General features: G+C 34.1%; 2 protein-coding genes across 2 annotated transcripts; one reads left to right on the forward strand and one right to left on the reverse strand.

Annotated features, from left to right (window-relative positions):
• Positions 1-1,832: 1,832 nt before the first annotated feature.
• LOC130047801 (myb-related transcription factor, partner of profilin-like) lies at positions 1,833-4,633 on the reverse strand. Its single transcript, XM_056143295.1, has 3 exons — positions 4,318-4,633; positions 2,321-2,483; positions 1,833-2,226 (listed from the first exon to the last, which is right to left on the reverse strand). The coding sequence occupies exons 1-3, from the start codon at positions 4,625-4,627 to the stop codon at positions 1,968-1,970; spliced, it is 732 nt and encodes a 243-aa protein (XP_055999270.1). The 5' UTR covers positions 4,628-4,633; the 3' UTR covers positions 1,833-1,967.
• Positions 4,634-7,966: 3,333 nt separating this feature from the next.
• LOC125660981 (uncharacterized) lies at positions 7,967-14,348 on the forward strand. Its single transcript, XM_056143294.1, has 7 exons — positions 7,967-7,997; positions 8,766-8,841; positions 9,003-9,094; positions 9,177-9,389; positions 9,509-9,610; positions 10,207-10,359; positions 14,063-14,348. Exons 1-7 carry the CDS (start codon positions 7,973-7,975, stop codon positions 14,314-14,316), a joined length of 915 nt encoding a protein of 304 aa, XP_055999269.1. The 5' UTR covers positions 7,967-7,972; the 3' UTR covers positions 14,317-14,348.
• Positions 14,349-17,087: the final 2,739 nt, after the last annotated feature.

Here is a 17,087-nt window from a genome sequence, read left to right on the forward strand (position 1 = left end):
TCCAACATTAAATACCCCTTTTCGTAGACAACAAGACCAGGAGTCGTATGCATAAACATTCTTAAGTCCTTAAGCATATACTTAAGTATGAATTTCTTGCTTAGCAGGTTGAGATTTTACTTAGCATATTGCTTAGTAGATTGCATAAAACTTCTTAACTCTTAAGTATATGCTTAGTATATGCTTAAAGTTAAGCATGGTCGTTACTTGTCTTAAGTTCATAAGCATATTGCTTAGCAAGAACAAAATGGTTGACAGAAAACAGAGAACATTCAAACCACGAATTAATCCCTTAGAATCAATGACAGTAGCAGAACTGCAGCACATATTTAGATTTGATCAGGAAGGAATTGAATTTATAACAGATTTAATTCAAAATGACATTATGCCTTTGACCAACAGAAATCACAGTGTACCTGCAATTGTGCAAGTCATAGTTGCCTTGAGATACTATGCTACAGGTAAGATGCAGTTATGTAGTGGTGACAACTTTGGTCTTCACCAGTCAACGGTTTCAAGAATAATTCAAAGAGTTACTACCGCTCTTGTTCAACCAAATATTGTCAAGCGATTCGTTTCCTTTCCAATGGACCCAGGAACTATTCGGAAGCACCAGGTTGACTTTTTTGCCATTGCTGGTTTCCCTGGCGTGGTTGGGGCGATTGATGGAACTCATGTGCGAATTATAGCTCCCAGTGAACACGAAGTGGAGTATGTCAACCGGAAAAACTGTCACAGTATAAATGTACAGATTGTATGTGATGCCAGTTATAAGATTTTAGACATCGTGGCAAGCTGGCCGGGAGCGACTCACGATGCCAGAATACTGAGGGAGAGTGGTCTATTTCAGCTCTTTCAACGACGTTTATTGCCCGTGAAATGCCATCTTCTCGGTGATAGCGGTTATCCTGGGAAAGACTGGCTGCTGACACCTTTTTTAAATCCACAAGCTGGTCCACAGTCACGGTACAACAGGTAAGGAAATTAGGGCCTAATATATATCGGAGCACTTTGAAAAATAAACACTTATCGCTTATATTACGAGAAATATTCTCATATTCTCTAGCAGCACATCCATCATGATGAGGACACTGCTGTTCATCCAAATTGTTGGGGTTGCTGCTTTCGGTAAACGGTACCGAGGCATTTCGACCCAGTTTAAATTCGCTCGCCCCATTCTGCATAACAAACATAGATATCATTCATGTTAACTATTACGAAAGATACAAGTCGAATTTTTGTTGTTGACATGCGTGTATCTTTAAAACTTTAGAAAAAACATGGCTTAGGGACTAACATAGAGTACAAAAATAATAGATTAAAAAAAAAGAAAGAAAGAAAATATACAGCTCAAAAGTATATTCAAAACACTAACGCATTCTGGATTCTAATATCCATCTTCATGTGGATATACTTTGGAACTGCATATTTTCATTCACACACATCTCTCTTTCTTCTCTATATATGAATGTAACACACACCTCTGACACCCCCCCCCCCCAATTATTTTTCTCAAAGTATATCTTCACTTTTAAAAGGTCGCATAAGTGCACTCGCACCCTTGTTGAGAGAACAATTGGTCACTTAAAAAGACGGTTCCATGTTCTTCATGGAGAAATACGTCAGCATCCTCAACGTGCCAGCAATGTCATCATAGCATGCGGAGTTTTACATAACATCGCAAAAATGTTCAATCTGCCCCTCCCTGACGATGATTGCAACGCAGATGCTTACAATGACAATGGAAATGCCAATGACCACATAGTTGCAGATATCCAGGGTACAGATGGTCGAGCTTACAGAAATCACATTGTTTCTGCTCATTTTATGTAAACAGGTAAGTGGTCACTGCGTAACAGTAAATGAAAAGATACAAATAATTAAAAAAGTACTGGCAACATTATTTAATTCAAGATTATAGAACTATTTGATAATTACTAAATGTGAGTAAATTCGTGTCAAAGCGCTTATAATTCACTACTTGTATCTACTCCTTCAATTCTTTCAATCTGAAGTCGTATAAACTTGTTTCGGAGGGTGAGATTCTCAATTTCCAGTTCTAGCTTCTGCTTTTGCAGATGCGGGTCAATTACGGTGTGGGTGCAAACATTGGTAGGACATGCCTTTGGCTGTGGGACAGTAACAAAGTTTATTTGTTGCTGCCTATCTCCAGATTCACTGGTGCTGATGACATGGAGATATTGAGTCACAAGGCCATCTGATTCACTGAAATAAAAGGAATCGAATTCTTATACACTGATAAGTTTTTTTTTTTCAATTTTCATTTATAAGAAATGGTGTATAAAATTCCTGAACATACATCGTACTCGCTGTGGTTTCCGTGCTGATCTTTGGTCTGTCGAGCATTAGATATGTTGTGTCAACTGTACCAGGGATCCCACTGATACTTATATTGTTGGTACCAATAACACTCCCAACTGCTTCTGCTAATGGCGTTAAAGGCTTTCCCGCTGGTCCACCGCCTACAAAATTAAACAAAATACGCTGGTGACAAAACAAGTAATGATGAATAATGTAGTATAATTCTAATGTTATTTATTACAATTGTTTTGAATGGACAAAAACAAATCTAATCGTGAATTTACACATCAATAAATCCAAAAACGCTATGCATACGTACATGTACTCGCCTGAAAACAAATAACAGTGCGGGAAAACTATTCAAATTTTTGAAATTGATAATACATGGAATCAAACATTTTTTTTTGAAGAATTTATTATGTGTAAATTCTGAACATTTTACACACAAACTTAACATAAAAGTGCCTTGCACTTTTACTCCGTTTGTGAGTAAAATGTTCAGAGTTTACACATCGATAAATTCTTTAAAAAGAATGTTCAATCCTATAATATATCTGGTTGCCTAATGGGGGGGGGGGGGGGGTGGCGGATAATTGATGCGTTCGAATGTTGGGATAGAAGAATACTTGCTAGTATAAAAAAAATGTTAAACTAGGCAGTTATGTGTAATTTCGAAATTAATGCAACTATTTATTCTTTAGAAATAAAAGAAAATAATTCATACTCAAATGCATCAAGGAATCAAAGACTGTCTGACGTTTGTAATCAGTGGCGGATCCAGAGGGGATCCGGGAGTTAGACCCTCCCCCCCCCTTTCGTCACATGATTTTGCTAAAGAAAAGTATAAATTACGCATCTTTAAGATGCACCCCCAATTTTGAAAACCAGAATTAATTGTACCCCCTCCCTTCAAAATTCCTCGATCGGCCCTGGTAATAATTAGATGATGAAAAATTGTTTGAAAAATTCCTTTTTAAGTGCCTGTATTGCATAGATAGGGCCAGCTTTGGGTGGGTAGTTATTGAAAAAAAAAATCACACATCATAATAAGTATGTATTTTCTGTATAATCTAGAAAACACACAGCTTGTTGAACATAATTCAAATCAAACCACAAACCATGGGACATCCTATATTTATTTCTACATTACAAAGTCTTACTTATTCTATCAAATTTAAGATGAAATCACCAAAGTTGTTTTTTTAATTAGTCATTAGGTAAATTAAATCAAGGTACGTCTATTCTCATTCTGAACTTTTGTCATAATTTAGATATTTCATAGTTAACAAAGCAGGTGTCCGGGTAGGGCGGAGTTAGCGCTCTCGCTTCTACAGTAACAGTTGTGACCCGAGTTCGATCCCCTAGTGCCAATATCCGTGCATCAAAGGGCCCCATTGCAAATCAATTTCGAGCTTCCGTGGGTTATCCCTGTACTTTATGCATGCACATTATATTTATTTAGAAGGGTCATATCGATCAAAGGTTTTACATTATTCATATTTTTCTGTCATTAAGTTAAATTAAAAATTTCTCAAAATAGCAATGGCTAACTTTCCACACTTACTTTTTCATGATTGATAAGGATCTATTCATGACCGGAAGAGGGGGGGGGGCAAAAAAGGGACATAACCTTTGAATAATATTACGTCATTTCAGTCAATGACGATGCATATTTCGACATTTTGTTTACTGTGTATAACTTTGGGCAGATATTCGAATTTGTTGAGGATTTGATTGCTGAATACAGAAACAACATATGATATTGGGCCTGTTTGGATACATACTAGATGGTACGGTAAGATAACATACAATTAGGCTACCCTCGAGTGCCTAGGTCTCTATTTATTTATAAATGCGATAGTAAAGAAATATAGTTCATCATCAGCACATTATGGGGACTGGATTTAGTGCCTGTCTTGTTCGTGTATGTTTTTCAAGCAAATTTGAAATGCATACTATATATATACTATATAGATTTAATATATATTCTTTTACCCGTTTGTTTCACACTACGTCGTGCGTCTGCCAGCTCTGCTTTCCCCTTCATCTGTATATTGTGCCATTTCTTCTCAACTTCCTCCACCGTTCGCTTGGTGGAGGAAGAGGCATTGATGGCATCTGTGATTTTCCTCCAAATCTCCCGTTTCTTTAATGTCGTAACCCCCGTTCCGAATTTAGCTCGAAGGATACTTTTATGTTCTTCTACACACTTGCTTAAAAACAAGCATTCATCTGCTGTCCAATTCGGTTTTCTTTTCTTAGTTGCCTGTGATGACTGACTCTCAACACCTTCTCTTTCTGCCATATTTTCAAGGATCAATGCAGATGCAGACGGTAAAATCTGATATAACGTCATATAAAACGACATTTGATTTTTGGTCTATTTATTTTATTAACCTTGCATAACACAAAAAATTATAGTATTTCATCATTTATTAGCGATACAAGAGAGACTTATCAAGAAAATGTTCAACTCCATGCAATCTGTGCTTACGGTAAAGTGAAAGCGGAAATGACGTTTGACATAGCAACGATAAACTTAAGTATATTGCGATGTACTTAGCTAAAAACAACTAAGCATGTTGCTTAGAAGTTTTCTGCAACGGAACTTAAGAATCTTACTTAGCTAAGTATATACTTAAGAAATTTAAGTATATACTTAAGAACATTCTTAGAATTTTTATGCATACGACTCCAGGACTCTAGGTATTTAATTTCATTATGGATGCAATGATAATGTATATGTAGTGGGAAATTTAAATAGTCCACAAGGAAATAACGTGAATGTGATAGGACTCTTCAAATACTCAAAGACGGAAACGCAGTCATGGACATCGTTCATATAAAAGACCAAGTATAAATAATGTCACGTTTGAGTCACTTTTACCCTACGTCAACAGACAATTAGGACCACATCATATTCGTACAAAACTTTACTCTGTTCCATTGAGAGTTTTACATACGTTATTTTAAGAAGCCACAACTAGTATATAGTTTGATTTTTCATCACCTGAATATAGACTGAACTCTATGATTATGGATGTTGCCAATCACATATTCTTTAAACCAGCACGAGTCATGGATGATATTCTTTACAAATCATGTTTTACATGCAAGGTGAAGATAACGAACAGTGATCAATCTCAGAACTCCTACAAGCAATACAAAATAGATAGTTGGGCAAACACGGACCCCTGGACACACCAGAGGTGGGAGCAGGTGCCTAGGAGGAGTAAGCATCCCCTGTTGACCGGTCACACCCGCCGTGAGCCCCATATCCTGATCGGGTAAACGGAGTTATCCGCAGTCAAAATCAGTGTGCCAAGAACGGCTTAAAAATCGGTATGAAACACGTCAGACAACATTTGACCCAATGCGAGGTTGTATTGACGAACTAGATCGTTATAACGACCATAGAAATTGCGAAATACGTTATTTAAAATCTTACCGTTTATCATAAAGTTGAGTTGTTAGTTTGCTGACTCTGTGGTGTCTTTTACTTCAAGGTCACAGTGATATATCAAATCGACATGTGAATGAAAATTAGCATTGTTAATATATACATGTAAAACGTCGTCGATATAAATAAATGCCTCTTTGAAGACCACAACAAGAATTTGTTCCTCTCACGTCAAAGTTTTTGAATAAATTCTGCTTCATATGAATATAAAAACAGGTCGAATTTTCTAAAGGTAGGTCCAAGGTCAATGTTAAGGTAATCAGATCAACAAGTTTGGTGTCAATGGAAAGGTCTTGTTCCAAGGAATACAAATACTAAATATGAAAGATCTAAAAGATATGACTAAATTTAAAGTATTTTGCCAAATATAGACATATAGACAGACGGACAGGCCAACAAGGATATGCCCTATTTGATTCCAGGGGCATGACATAATGATAGAGACTCGGGTTTCTTTTTGTCACAGGTAAAATAAAAAATGACAATGGGACAATCTTATCGCAATTATGTGTTGCCTACCTGCTCACACGTTCGATACGCATATTTGTTTAGCAATTGTGTGAGCGGATCTAACATCTTTTGAAAATATTTTCATTGGAATGATCATGCATAGATCTTGCCAAAACTACTTTGTTGATTACACGTTGTGTACTTTGTTAATATTCCGAATTTCAAATTAGGATGTTATGATGTCAAAAACTCCGTAAAAAGACATGTTTTTGCAAAGTTTTCAGAAAACGGCTGTGAATATTCCTCATATTATCTATATGATAGCGTATATACATTCTGACAAAGTGTTAATGTTTTTCTATTCATATTTAACCGATAGCAGAGCTAATCTTTCTTGAAAAAACATTTAATTACTTAAAACACTGCTGTGAAATACTGTCTGACTGTATCTCTGAATTATTCTATTCCAATCGAAAAGGTTCACTTTAACCCAGAACCTGTACACAAACTGTTTAAAAGAAAACGTTTACTTCGAATGAATTTAATTCTAATTAGGCATCTTTATCGTGCGACAAACTCCTTGCAAAAAATTATTTCGGATTTTTTTAGACTGAGGTGAACAAATACTAAGACGCATTGATAATAAGGAAAACACGGGACCTTGGAATTTCTTGATAAAAGATCAATATAACAAATAGTGATCAATCTTATAACTCCTATAAGCAATACAAAATGGAAAGTTGGGCAAATACGGACCCTTGGATATACCAGAGGTGAGAGCAGGTGCCTAGGAGGAGTAAACATCCCCTGTCGACTGGTCGTACCCGCCTTGAGCCCTATACAATGATCAGGTAAATGGAATTATCTGTAGTCAAAATCAGTGTACCGAGAACGGCCTTAACAATTGGAATGAAACAAGGTAATTAACATTCGACTCAATGATAGGTTGTATTGGCATACTAGATTGTTATAACGACCATAGAATTTACATAATGCTGACATTAAACGAGACTGTTGAAACTCCTGCACCATCAATTTGTTAATCAATAACCTGCCTCGATGTGATTTCAAGTGTCCAGGAAGAGAACTCATTCCCTGTTGATAGGATCCATGCGCTACTAAGTATTTGTTTTAGTCAGTTAAACGTAGAATATTGTCTGCGACAATAAGCTGAGAGATATACACCCTCTATGCAGGTGATACCAAAAGTAACGGATGAGATTTTATACACAAAATACAGATGTAAAAATCAAGAATTTAATGGATATATCCTTGTAATAAGTTTCTTTGGATTTGTTTAGACGGAAGTAGACACATACTAAAAATATAATAAGAATCATCGATAGTAGGGAAACACGGGCCATTGGAATTTTCTAATGTCAGATCAGGTGTCTAGGAAGAGGAGTCATCCTCTGTTGACAGAATTCATCCGCCACTAGATGTTTGTTTTAGTCAGATAAACGTAGAACATTGATATGTATATCTAATCAGGTGCGAAACATATATCCCGTATTCAGCTGATAATAAAAGTATCAAATGAGGTATTATACACAAAATACAGCTGTTAAAATAAAACAAATAATGGCCATTTCCTTAATTTTAAATGGTACTAAGAATAATAATGAGGAAGCGAGCGTGATTGTCACGTAGAGTATATTCATAATTCAAATTTGCATATGTGGATATGTTTACGTTTTGCTATATAATGAATACATGCTAAAATAAATCAGACAGACAGCCATGATGAGGGGAATGGAGTTAGTCGGTAAGTAACTGGTGATCTCAATACAAATATTTTGCTTTCGTAGTATCTATCAACGTAGTTCAAAGTTGTAACCACAAATCTAATACATTGTATCTCTTGAAAAATTTCATTCAATAGTTTTACTTAATCGCACCTAAAAATTGTTGCAAAATGAACAAGTGAAGATAATCAACAGTGATCAATCTAAAAAATTCCCACCGAATACAAAATTAAGAGAAGGGCAAATTCAGAACCCGAAGATGCCAGAGATGGGATCAAGTACCTAGAAGGAGCAATCATTCACTTTGTACCAGTCACATCCACCGATATTATGTTAATAAAATATTCCGTAGTCAAACGCAAACTCAAATTAGATCACCAGGATGTGTTAAATGTATTTCTATTAAACAACATTATGAGAAATTAACATAATGCAATATATTGTTGAACATTGACATCTAAGCAACGAATGTTAACAAGCCAGGATATAAGGATCAAGGTATGTGTGACAGGTTTACAATGGGTGCAAATTCCTACGCACCTGCTCCCTAGTCTGATGTTTCCGGAACTCATTTTTTATTTTTGTTATCGATCTCTGTTTGTTAACTTCACTTTATTCAAACTAAATTTTACAGGAATAATTTCTTTATGATTACAAAATATTACATACTCTTTTAAATCCAGTTTTGAAATTTATGGTAAAAGCCCTTGGAATTAATCTTGTTTTATCTCCACTTCGTTTGAGCTATAGATTTATGTTTACTTCCTTGTTTCCTTTTCTATTTATAGATATATTTCTATTCGTGATCAGTCTGAATGGGATTTTATTGTCGCCCAAGTCGATGTTTTCTCTGCATTTCCAAGAGTAAGATTTTCCTTTGAAACACCTAATTTAGAGATTTGTTTCTTTTTGTACACATTGATACTTAATGTTTTTAAATTGTCGTAAAATGATTTTAAAAAATGGAATATTTAATAAATCGTATCAGGGATCCACGCTATGATGAACAATTCTTGCATTTGCAGGGAATTCAGCATTCAAGATATTATCCGGTTTGTACAGAGCGATCAAAGTTGTGAATTTTTTCTACAGGAAATCCCATCACTAATTCGACAAGGTATTGCGCAATAACAAATGCCATACAAAGAAACAAGAAACAGGAAATCATATTTAGGTGTTTAAGATTCTTAACATTTCAGACAACTTGACATCTCATCAAAATGGGGAGACTTGCACACTTCTCACTTCGTTCGACAATTCGTCATCAAATGAAACGATCCGGCTTAGCGGTATTGTTGTGAGGCTCTATGCAAATGTCAAGAAATATGAATTTTCTATGATGCCTAACCAATGCAAAGGAAACAGTTCATTCAACGAAATTCAGATTCATGTCTCATGTCAACCTACAAAAGGTAATACATACATATATATTCTCCTAATAACGATACAGAATATACATATATGTGTGTATTGAAATAGATACATGCCTTTGCATTATATTATTGTTTGACTTCCTTTCCTTATATTGTAGCACATAACGTAAACATATGCGATGATGGAAGAGGTTGCAACACTGAAAGAGAATTCTGCAGAAAGCTATTTGAGGATGAAAATGAAAAAGAACTTTGTATTGGTACAGAATACTTTATTATTGACTATTTTAATTATTGCATTCTAGAATCAAAATTAGACTGTGTCTCATTAAATTTCTTGGGGATCAAACTTTGTGAATTTCCCAACATAAAGTTTTGTCGATGGTGAGTTTCTTAGTAAGATACTTTATGCTCGTTCGTGATAAAAAATGGTGAGAGGTGATATTGGTTTAACCCCCACTAAAACAACGAAATTTGATACTCAATGAAATATCACAAACAATGGTATATCTATCACTGATCAAAACTGTACAGACACATCTATTTAGCCTGCTGAAAACACAGTGCAACATTTTTTGAATACTCTGATTCTTATTTTAATATAAGCACGACGCAACCTTTTTGAATCCTGTGACAAGGACGTGCAGTGCACACACACCACTAAATGCAAGAATATGTTCTCCTATTGCAAGAAAGTATTTGAAGTAATGGGTGGTAAATGCTTACCTGGTTAGTAGAGACTACACATAAAGAGAACAAATGATATCCACTAGGATTTTGCTATGTTTAATTTCATGTTTGAAAGTAAAATGACTCCTGATAAAAGCAATGGAATACATTCATTTACATTGTACAGTTGGAATGTCTTTGAACGAATCATGCTCTCACGACCGTCAGTGCACTGGTACTGCAAACGCTGGGAGGTGTCTACAGAACAATCAGAGTCCAGGTGGTGGTGTTTGTTCCTGCGACCCAGGATTCTTTCAAGAGGGTTCGAATTGTTTACAAGGTATGCCCCTTTTAAAACCCAACATATTTTAACAGTATTAGTAAGAAAATTTATATATCTGGACAAATAATGGAAGGTAATTTATTGGTATGTCACTTCTGTGCTGCCAGTTTTCCAAACCAATACTGTGTTCTATGCTTATGTTTATGTTATCTATAAGCAGGATACAGATACACTGTACACATGTATTGTGATGATTCCTTTAAGTAATATCAGTTGTATGTATCCCTTTATGCATAACTATTATCATATCAAATAATACCGATTTTGTAAAGTCTGCAGTAAAATACTTTGAATATGATTTATCGTAGAGGATCATAGTATCACAAATGAAATGACGTCATCGTGACAGTAGCTAAATGTAGATCCGGTTTGAAACACCCAGCAAAATTCTTAATATGGATGGATTAAAATAAATGAAACTTAGTACTTTGTGGCAGACCCATTTGATTATAATATCTTGAGAATTCCTTTAAAAAGTGATTTGAACACTTTCTTTATAGACCCCCCCCCCAAAAAAAAGCCAACAATGTCCAACACTTTTCAATAATATATTATTTGAATCTAATATGGTTGAATATTTGAGCAATTTCTCGCAAAGGTTCGACCCGATCTTCTTTATCAACCTCAAAACTGATTGTTTGCACGTCTTTTTATAGAACGCCATAACTGTCTTATGGAGTTATTCTGATATTTAGTGATGTGTATACATAAATATGTGATGTTTTTTTCTCATTACGTCATGTGCTTCTCTCATGTCATGTGCTTTTCTCATCATGTCATGTGCTTCCCTCATTCTGTCATGTGCTGCTCTCATCATGTCATGTGCTTCTCTCATTATGTCATGAGCACTAATTATTTCATGGGCATTGATCATTATGTCGTTTGCTTCTTTACTATCTGTTGTGCACTAATTATAATTTCATGAACATTAATTATTATGTGATGTGCATCTCTCATGTCATGTGCATTCACCATTATTTCATGTGTATTTACCAACCTGTCATGTGCATATTTTATACCATTATGCAATGTGCTTTTCTGATTATGTCATATTCACTTATTATGTCATGTGCTTTTTGTCATTATGTGATATGATTATGTGTTTATATGATGTGATTTTTTTGGTTCATTACGTCTAGAACAAACATCTTATCGTTATGTGCAAATATCATTATGTTGTGTGCAAACTTCTTTATGATGGTGATCAAAGTCACGTGACGTGATAACTGTAAAGTTAGAAAATGGCGGATGAAATGATCAATGAAAAATGCTGAACTGGCATTTAGAGTTTTCAGAGAAATTAAGAGCCATTCTCTGTAACCACTTAAAAAAATTCGGCACGCATAGTCACCGATTTTCATGAAACTCACCTGAGTGAAACATCAATATAACATATTCAAGAAAATATATTTAAAAATTAGATAGTGATCATGGTTGCTATGGAAACAGGTACAGTTTTATCAAGTTTGGCCATTTTCTAGAAGTTGGTAGTTTTGGCACAAAAGTTGAATATAAAACATTATGAATAGTCTTAAAATTCTAATTTTCATATTAAATTATAAAACAGATCCCATATTTTTCATTTAAGAAAAAAAATGAATAATGGACAATCCTTAGTGATTTTTATAATTGAAGAAATTTGTAAAATTGTGTTTAAATTCAATGGTTTTTATGTCTTAATAACTTTTATTTGCATCCACCTCAAATAAAGTGGCACAAGTTTTAAAAACAACTAATGTATGTTCTTCATAAATCTAAACTAAAACTTTTGGAATCTGCCTATTTCGTACAATTTGAAGTGAATGATTTATGGGGGGAAATGCATTCTGTAACCAAGAGTTATTCCCCTTTGAAACTCTTCAACGTGATAAGGCAGTAAAATTACATAGAAACACATATAATATGGCGGGATAATGTCTTACTGCATGCTGACAGAAGTTTAGACGAAGACATGTGGCATTCAAAATATTCTCTCCACTCACCCACACGAAAGGAGAAGGTGTGAGAGACATATCTCCAAGTACCAGCGTTCTAGTAATACCGGTAATTATTCTATTTATTTGAAATCCATTCACAAGCCTAGAATTAATCAACTTGATCACAACCATTTGATGTCAAATGTTTTCATAGACATTGTGTACAATTATGGATTTCTCTAGATCTGCCAATAGCATGGCACATATGATGTGCGTGCGTGCTAAATATTCACCCTTCAACTCGCCACTGCTTCAGTTGTATTGATATGACGTCAAAATGTAGACTGTGGCGTCACACATTACAGTACTTAGATCTACTTAGGCCTAATGCAGCACACTTTATTATGTAGGGGATCGTATGACTAGGATGAAATTGAGATAATAAATGCAAAATCGTTATCATTATCTGTTTTATAATAGAATAAAGTAGATCTAATAGAATCATAAACAAAAAATCATAGATATTTATTCATTTGAAAAATGCATGACCTTTCGTTATTATACATATTACATAAAAGAAAAGAGACGCCCTGTTGTGATTAAGCCATTGCATACTCTCTCCCCCCCCCATTGATACATGCCAAAACATTGAATAAGCTCTCATTCATGCAATAAAGTAATGGGTCATAACATTGAATTTTATCTCTAATCTTTTCTACTTGTATTAGTTCGGGGGGGGGGGGGGTTATACATGTACAGATACTCAACTGAGAAGTGAATTGAGGTGGGGACACTATGCAGTATTATTAGACATCCACATATTAGTTATTCTTTACTTTTGATGATACTTTAAAAAATTATCAATTCTATGAATAAATTCAATTAATTAAACAGAATTGAAATATTGTAGAAATACCATTACTGATACACCTTAGCCTATGTACATGTTATGCATGGGAATTTACTCTATTTGTTTTCCCTTTTTTGTTTAGCTTGATTTTGTTTTCATTTTACACATGCCACTAACAAAACAAAAGTATTTATTAACATTTCTGACATTTTCTCTGGACTTTTTTCCATCTTTTTGATATAAAAAGCTATTGTATGATTTCGGAAATAAATTTAAATTTTACCGGCCTGAGTAGCTTAACGATTAGATAACCTATCTTGTAATGCAGGGGTCCTGGATTTGATCCATTCTTTGCTAAAATATATTTGTACTGTCCTTATATATACAACCTGCTGTAATACATAACTTTTGATTGCAACAATATTAGAAACTATCAAAATACTGAGTACCAGTATGCTATCTCTAAAACAGACATGGTAATACGACGTACCCCAAGATTTTTTTTGTAGAAACGAGACAGAGTGCACATTCATGAAAATTGATATATATTATTGAGAAACGTTGCATAAGTCCTCAAGTGATAAAACACCGCAAAACGATTCTCACTGTTTTGAATATTATGATTAACCCATGTGTTGATTAATTGAGATCATATAATCACCTTACAGTTTAGATAAAACTAAATCTAGATAAGAATACATGTATTTAAGTAAGTTATTACCTACCGTAAGAAAAGGGTTGGAATAATATTTCATTCAAACATATAATTTAAGGAATACATATTACAGCTACATGTAGTAGTAGATGCAGATGACATGGGGAGAACAAGTAATACATTTTAGATTGGACATAAGATTTTGATATGCTTGCATATATTTCATCTTGGTATTTCTCTTAAAATTAATACATACTGTATTATTTATTGATTTTGTAGGAAGTGTCGTATTGTCATTTTGGTGGGGGCCAAGTCAGAAGAATCAGTGTATGTTCGATGCTCATGTTGCCTCAAAGGATATGATAGGGTGTGGTTCATTTGACCGGAAAGAATTTCTATCAGGACAGCAGATCACATTATATTTTAGTTGTCTCTATGCCATTGAGAAGACGATTAGCCATGATGACTATATATGCGCAAAATTAGAAAATGAAAAAGATTGCATGTGTGTGCTTATCTTGTCTATGTTGTAATATATGATTCTAAAATAAAGGTATACCATTCATAACAGGATACGATTATGAAATATTCATCATCGGAACCCACTGCTCAAAGGCCGTAATTTAAATGCCGAGCATAGGCCTAGTTTTTGCAACCCTCACTGACAATGGTGACGTCTCCATATGAGTGAAAAATTCTTCGGTGGTACCTTAAATGATAATCAATGAATCAACCCGTGGGATCCAACGATGTCAACTATTAAAGATATTGACTTTCCCAGCATACTAAATGACTTCAATATGACCATCATTGGTATGTTACAGTTACAAGCAAGGTCTTCTTATGATGTTGAAATGTAATTCACATACCTATGTTTAAAAAGATACGTTAAACGAGTGACAATGATGAACGTCCAGACTCTAGAAAATAGAGGCCCTCAATTGTTTTTAATCAAATGCCAAGGTCACGAGTCAAGGTCAAAATACTTTCTCATGAGTAACTGTAAATTGTCAAGTCATGTATTAAAAAATGTTTGTTTAATACATGTATATTTCATACATGGTACTGGCATAACATTTCTTGCATATACATAGTAAGCAGAGCTAATATTGAACTGCAGAGAGAGAGAGAGAGAGAGAGAGAGAGAGAGAGAGAGAGAGAGAGGGGGTAATTCCTCATGAATCAATGATAAATTACAATCTTTATGTATTCTATTTAGTTTATTTAACTTGAACAATTTTTAAGATCAATGATTCAATTTCAATGTCACACTTAATTTGATTGGCAAGGTGATTAAATGTACACGATAGTTTGAAATAACTGAAATATTTAAATATGCATTTTCTAAATATGGTAGTTATTTTAATGAATTCTTAAGATATACATTTACAATTTGTGATACATGTACAATACACAAATAGGAATCATGCACATTTAAACAAAAAAAAATATCCATTGATTTAATTATCTGTTACAAATTAAGAGTGTTTATGATTGAAGAACATGCATGATGTATAACAAAATGATATTTACTTGAAAAGAATGTGAACATCAAGTTTGCTGTTTTGTGGTATTTTGTTACCATAGCAACAATGTAAAATGAATTATCTATCAGTATTAATATTTTATCAACTATAACATTGACTTCAGTTGAATCTGTCTATAAAAGCACATTTTTTTTTTTTGGTCTAAAAATTTATTTATTTTGCATGGATTTCGAATTTGAAAAAATATAGCAATTTTCGTTTCCATGGCAACCAACATGAATTCTCATATTACACTTGTTAAAATTTAAAATTTAACATCAGTAGCAATCGGTTATTAAGATTATATACTTTGAATACATAGAAAATTGTATTTTGAATTACATTGAAAAATGCATCTCTACTGTCATATCATGACGAAATGCATCATTTTGTTTCCATGGAAACACATCTTAGATGGTAGATTTTCAAACATGTCTCATTGTTATATGATAGTACTATATCTAATGTATGTTGTACAAGCATTTATAGATTTCAAGCTGAATGCGGGAATTTTTATCCATCATTCAAATTTGCCTCTAAATTAGCTTTTTCAGAATGTATCAAACAACCCTCTTTTCCAGACAGAATGAAAATATAACAGAATTATTCAAACCTTTAACTAAATATCAAACTAAATAATAAAAATGCTATATAGTATCATTTGATAATGACTAAATAAGAACTCAAACAGGTTAATCCAGTATAGTTGAATGAAAAATGTCATTTTTCATGCAAAAATTGACTCTTTTGTGACCTGAATGGCATGCACATGTTACCATGGCAACAGAGTTGCATAGCTTTTTACACTACTTGTGCCAGATTAAGTCGATGTGCCAAATTTGAAAAAAAAATCGGTGACAGTGCGTGCCGGACCCCTTATATAAATGTTTAAGTGGTTACAGAGAATGGCTCTTAAGTCCAAAAGAGCAAATATTGCTGTTATTGACATTGAGTTTTGGCAGCTGGAGGCTCTTATATATTTAATTTCCATATTACTTTTACTCTAGATAGTGTTTAATTAAGATTAAAAATCGACTATTTGGACGACTCAAATCTAAGTGATCTGAAATACACACAATGTATAGTAAAATTGTGTAGGGATTATATATCCATGTCTTTCCGGTCACCAAGAATCAAGATCAACAACAGCAGGATTTGTTGTCTTGGGATTCACAGGAAGCTAAGAAAGTTCTAGATTGATATCAAGTTTACCGAGGTAATAATGTATTGTAAAGCGCTTTGAGCAGCATACGCTGGAAAAAGTGGTATATAAAACCAATCATTATTATCATTATGATCTGTTTGAAAACCCCAAGATCAGTTCAGCATTTTTCATTGATCACAAATCAGCTGCAATCCTAAAACAACATGAAAAAAACTTGAAATACATCCTGACTCCACTTGTACGAACTAACGTGACTTCCTATGCACTCCGGCGAAGGCGCCGAAATCGCAAGGAAATACTTTCAATAGAAAAATAACGATGATGTCACAAGTCGGCAGTCCCTCCTATTACATCTATGCTGATTCTATCATTGTATCCGCAATTTTTTAACTTTACAGTTATCATGTCACGTGACCTTGATCATCTAAAACATGCCATAATGATGAATGTTATTGGCATGATTAGTGCTCATTGCATCATGATAGGAGCACATGGGATAATACGTATGGTCAGTTTTTAAATCGAGATAAGCTACTGACAAACAAGTTGATGATACAAGGGTTTCAACAGTCTCATTTAAAGTCGACAACTCGCAAATTATATGATCGTTATA

The sequence above is a fragment of the Ostrea edulis genome, chromosome 7 (assembly GCF_947568905.1).
Source record: "Ostrea edulis chromosome 7, xbOstEdul1.1, whole genome shotgun sequence".
Taxonomy (NCBI): Eukaryota; Metazoa; Mollusca; class Bivalvia; order Ostreida; family Ostreidae; genus Ostrea; species Ostrea edulis.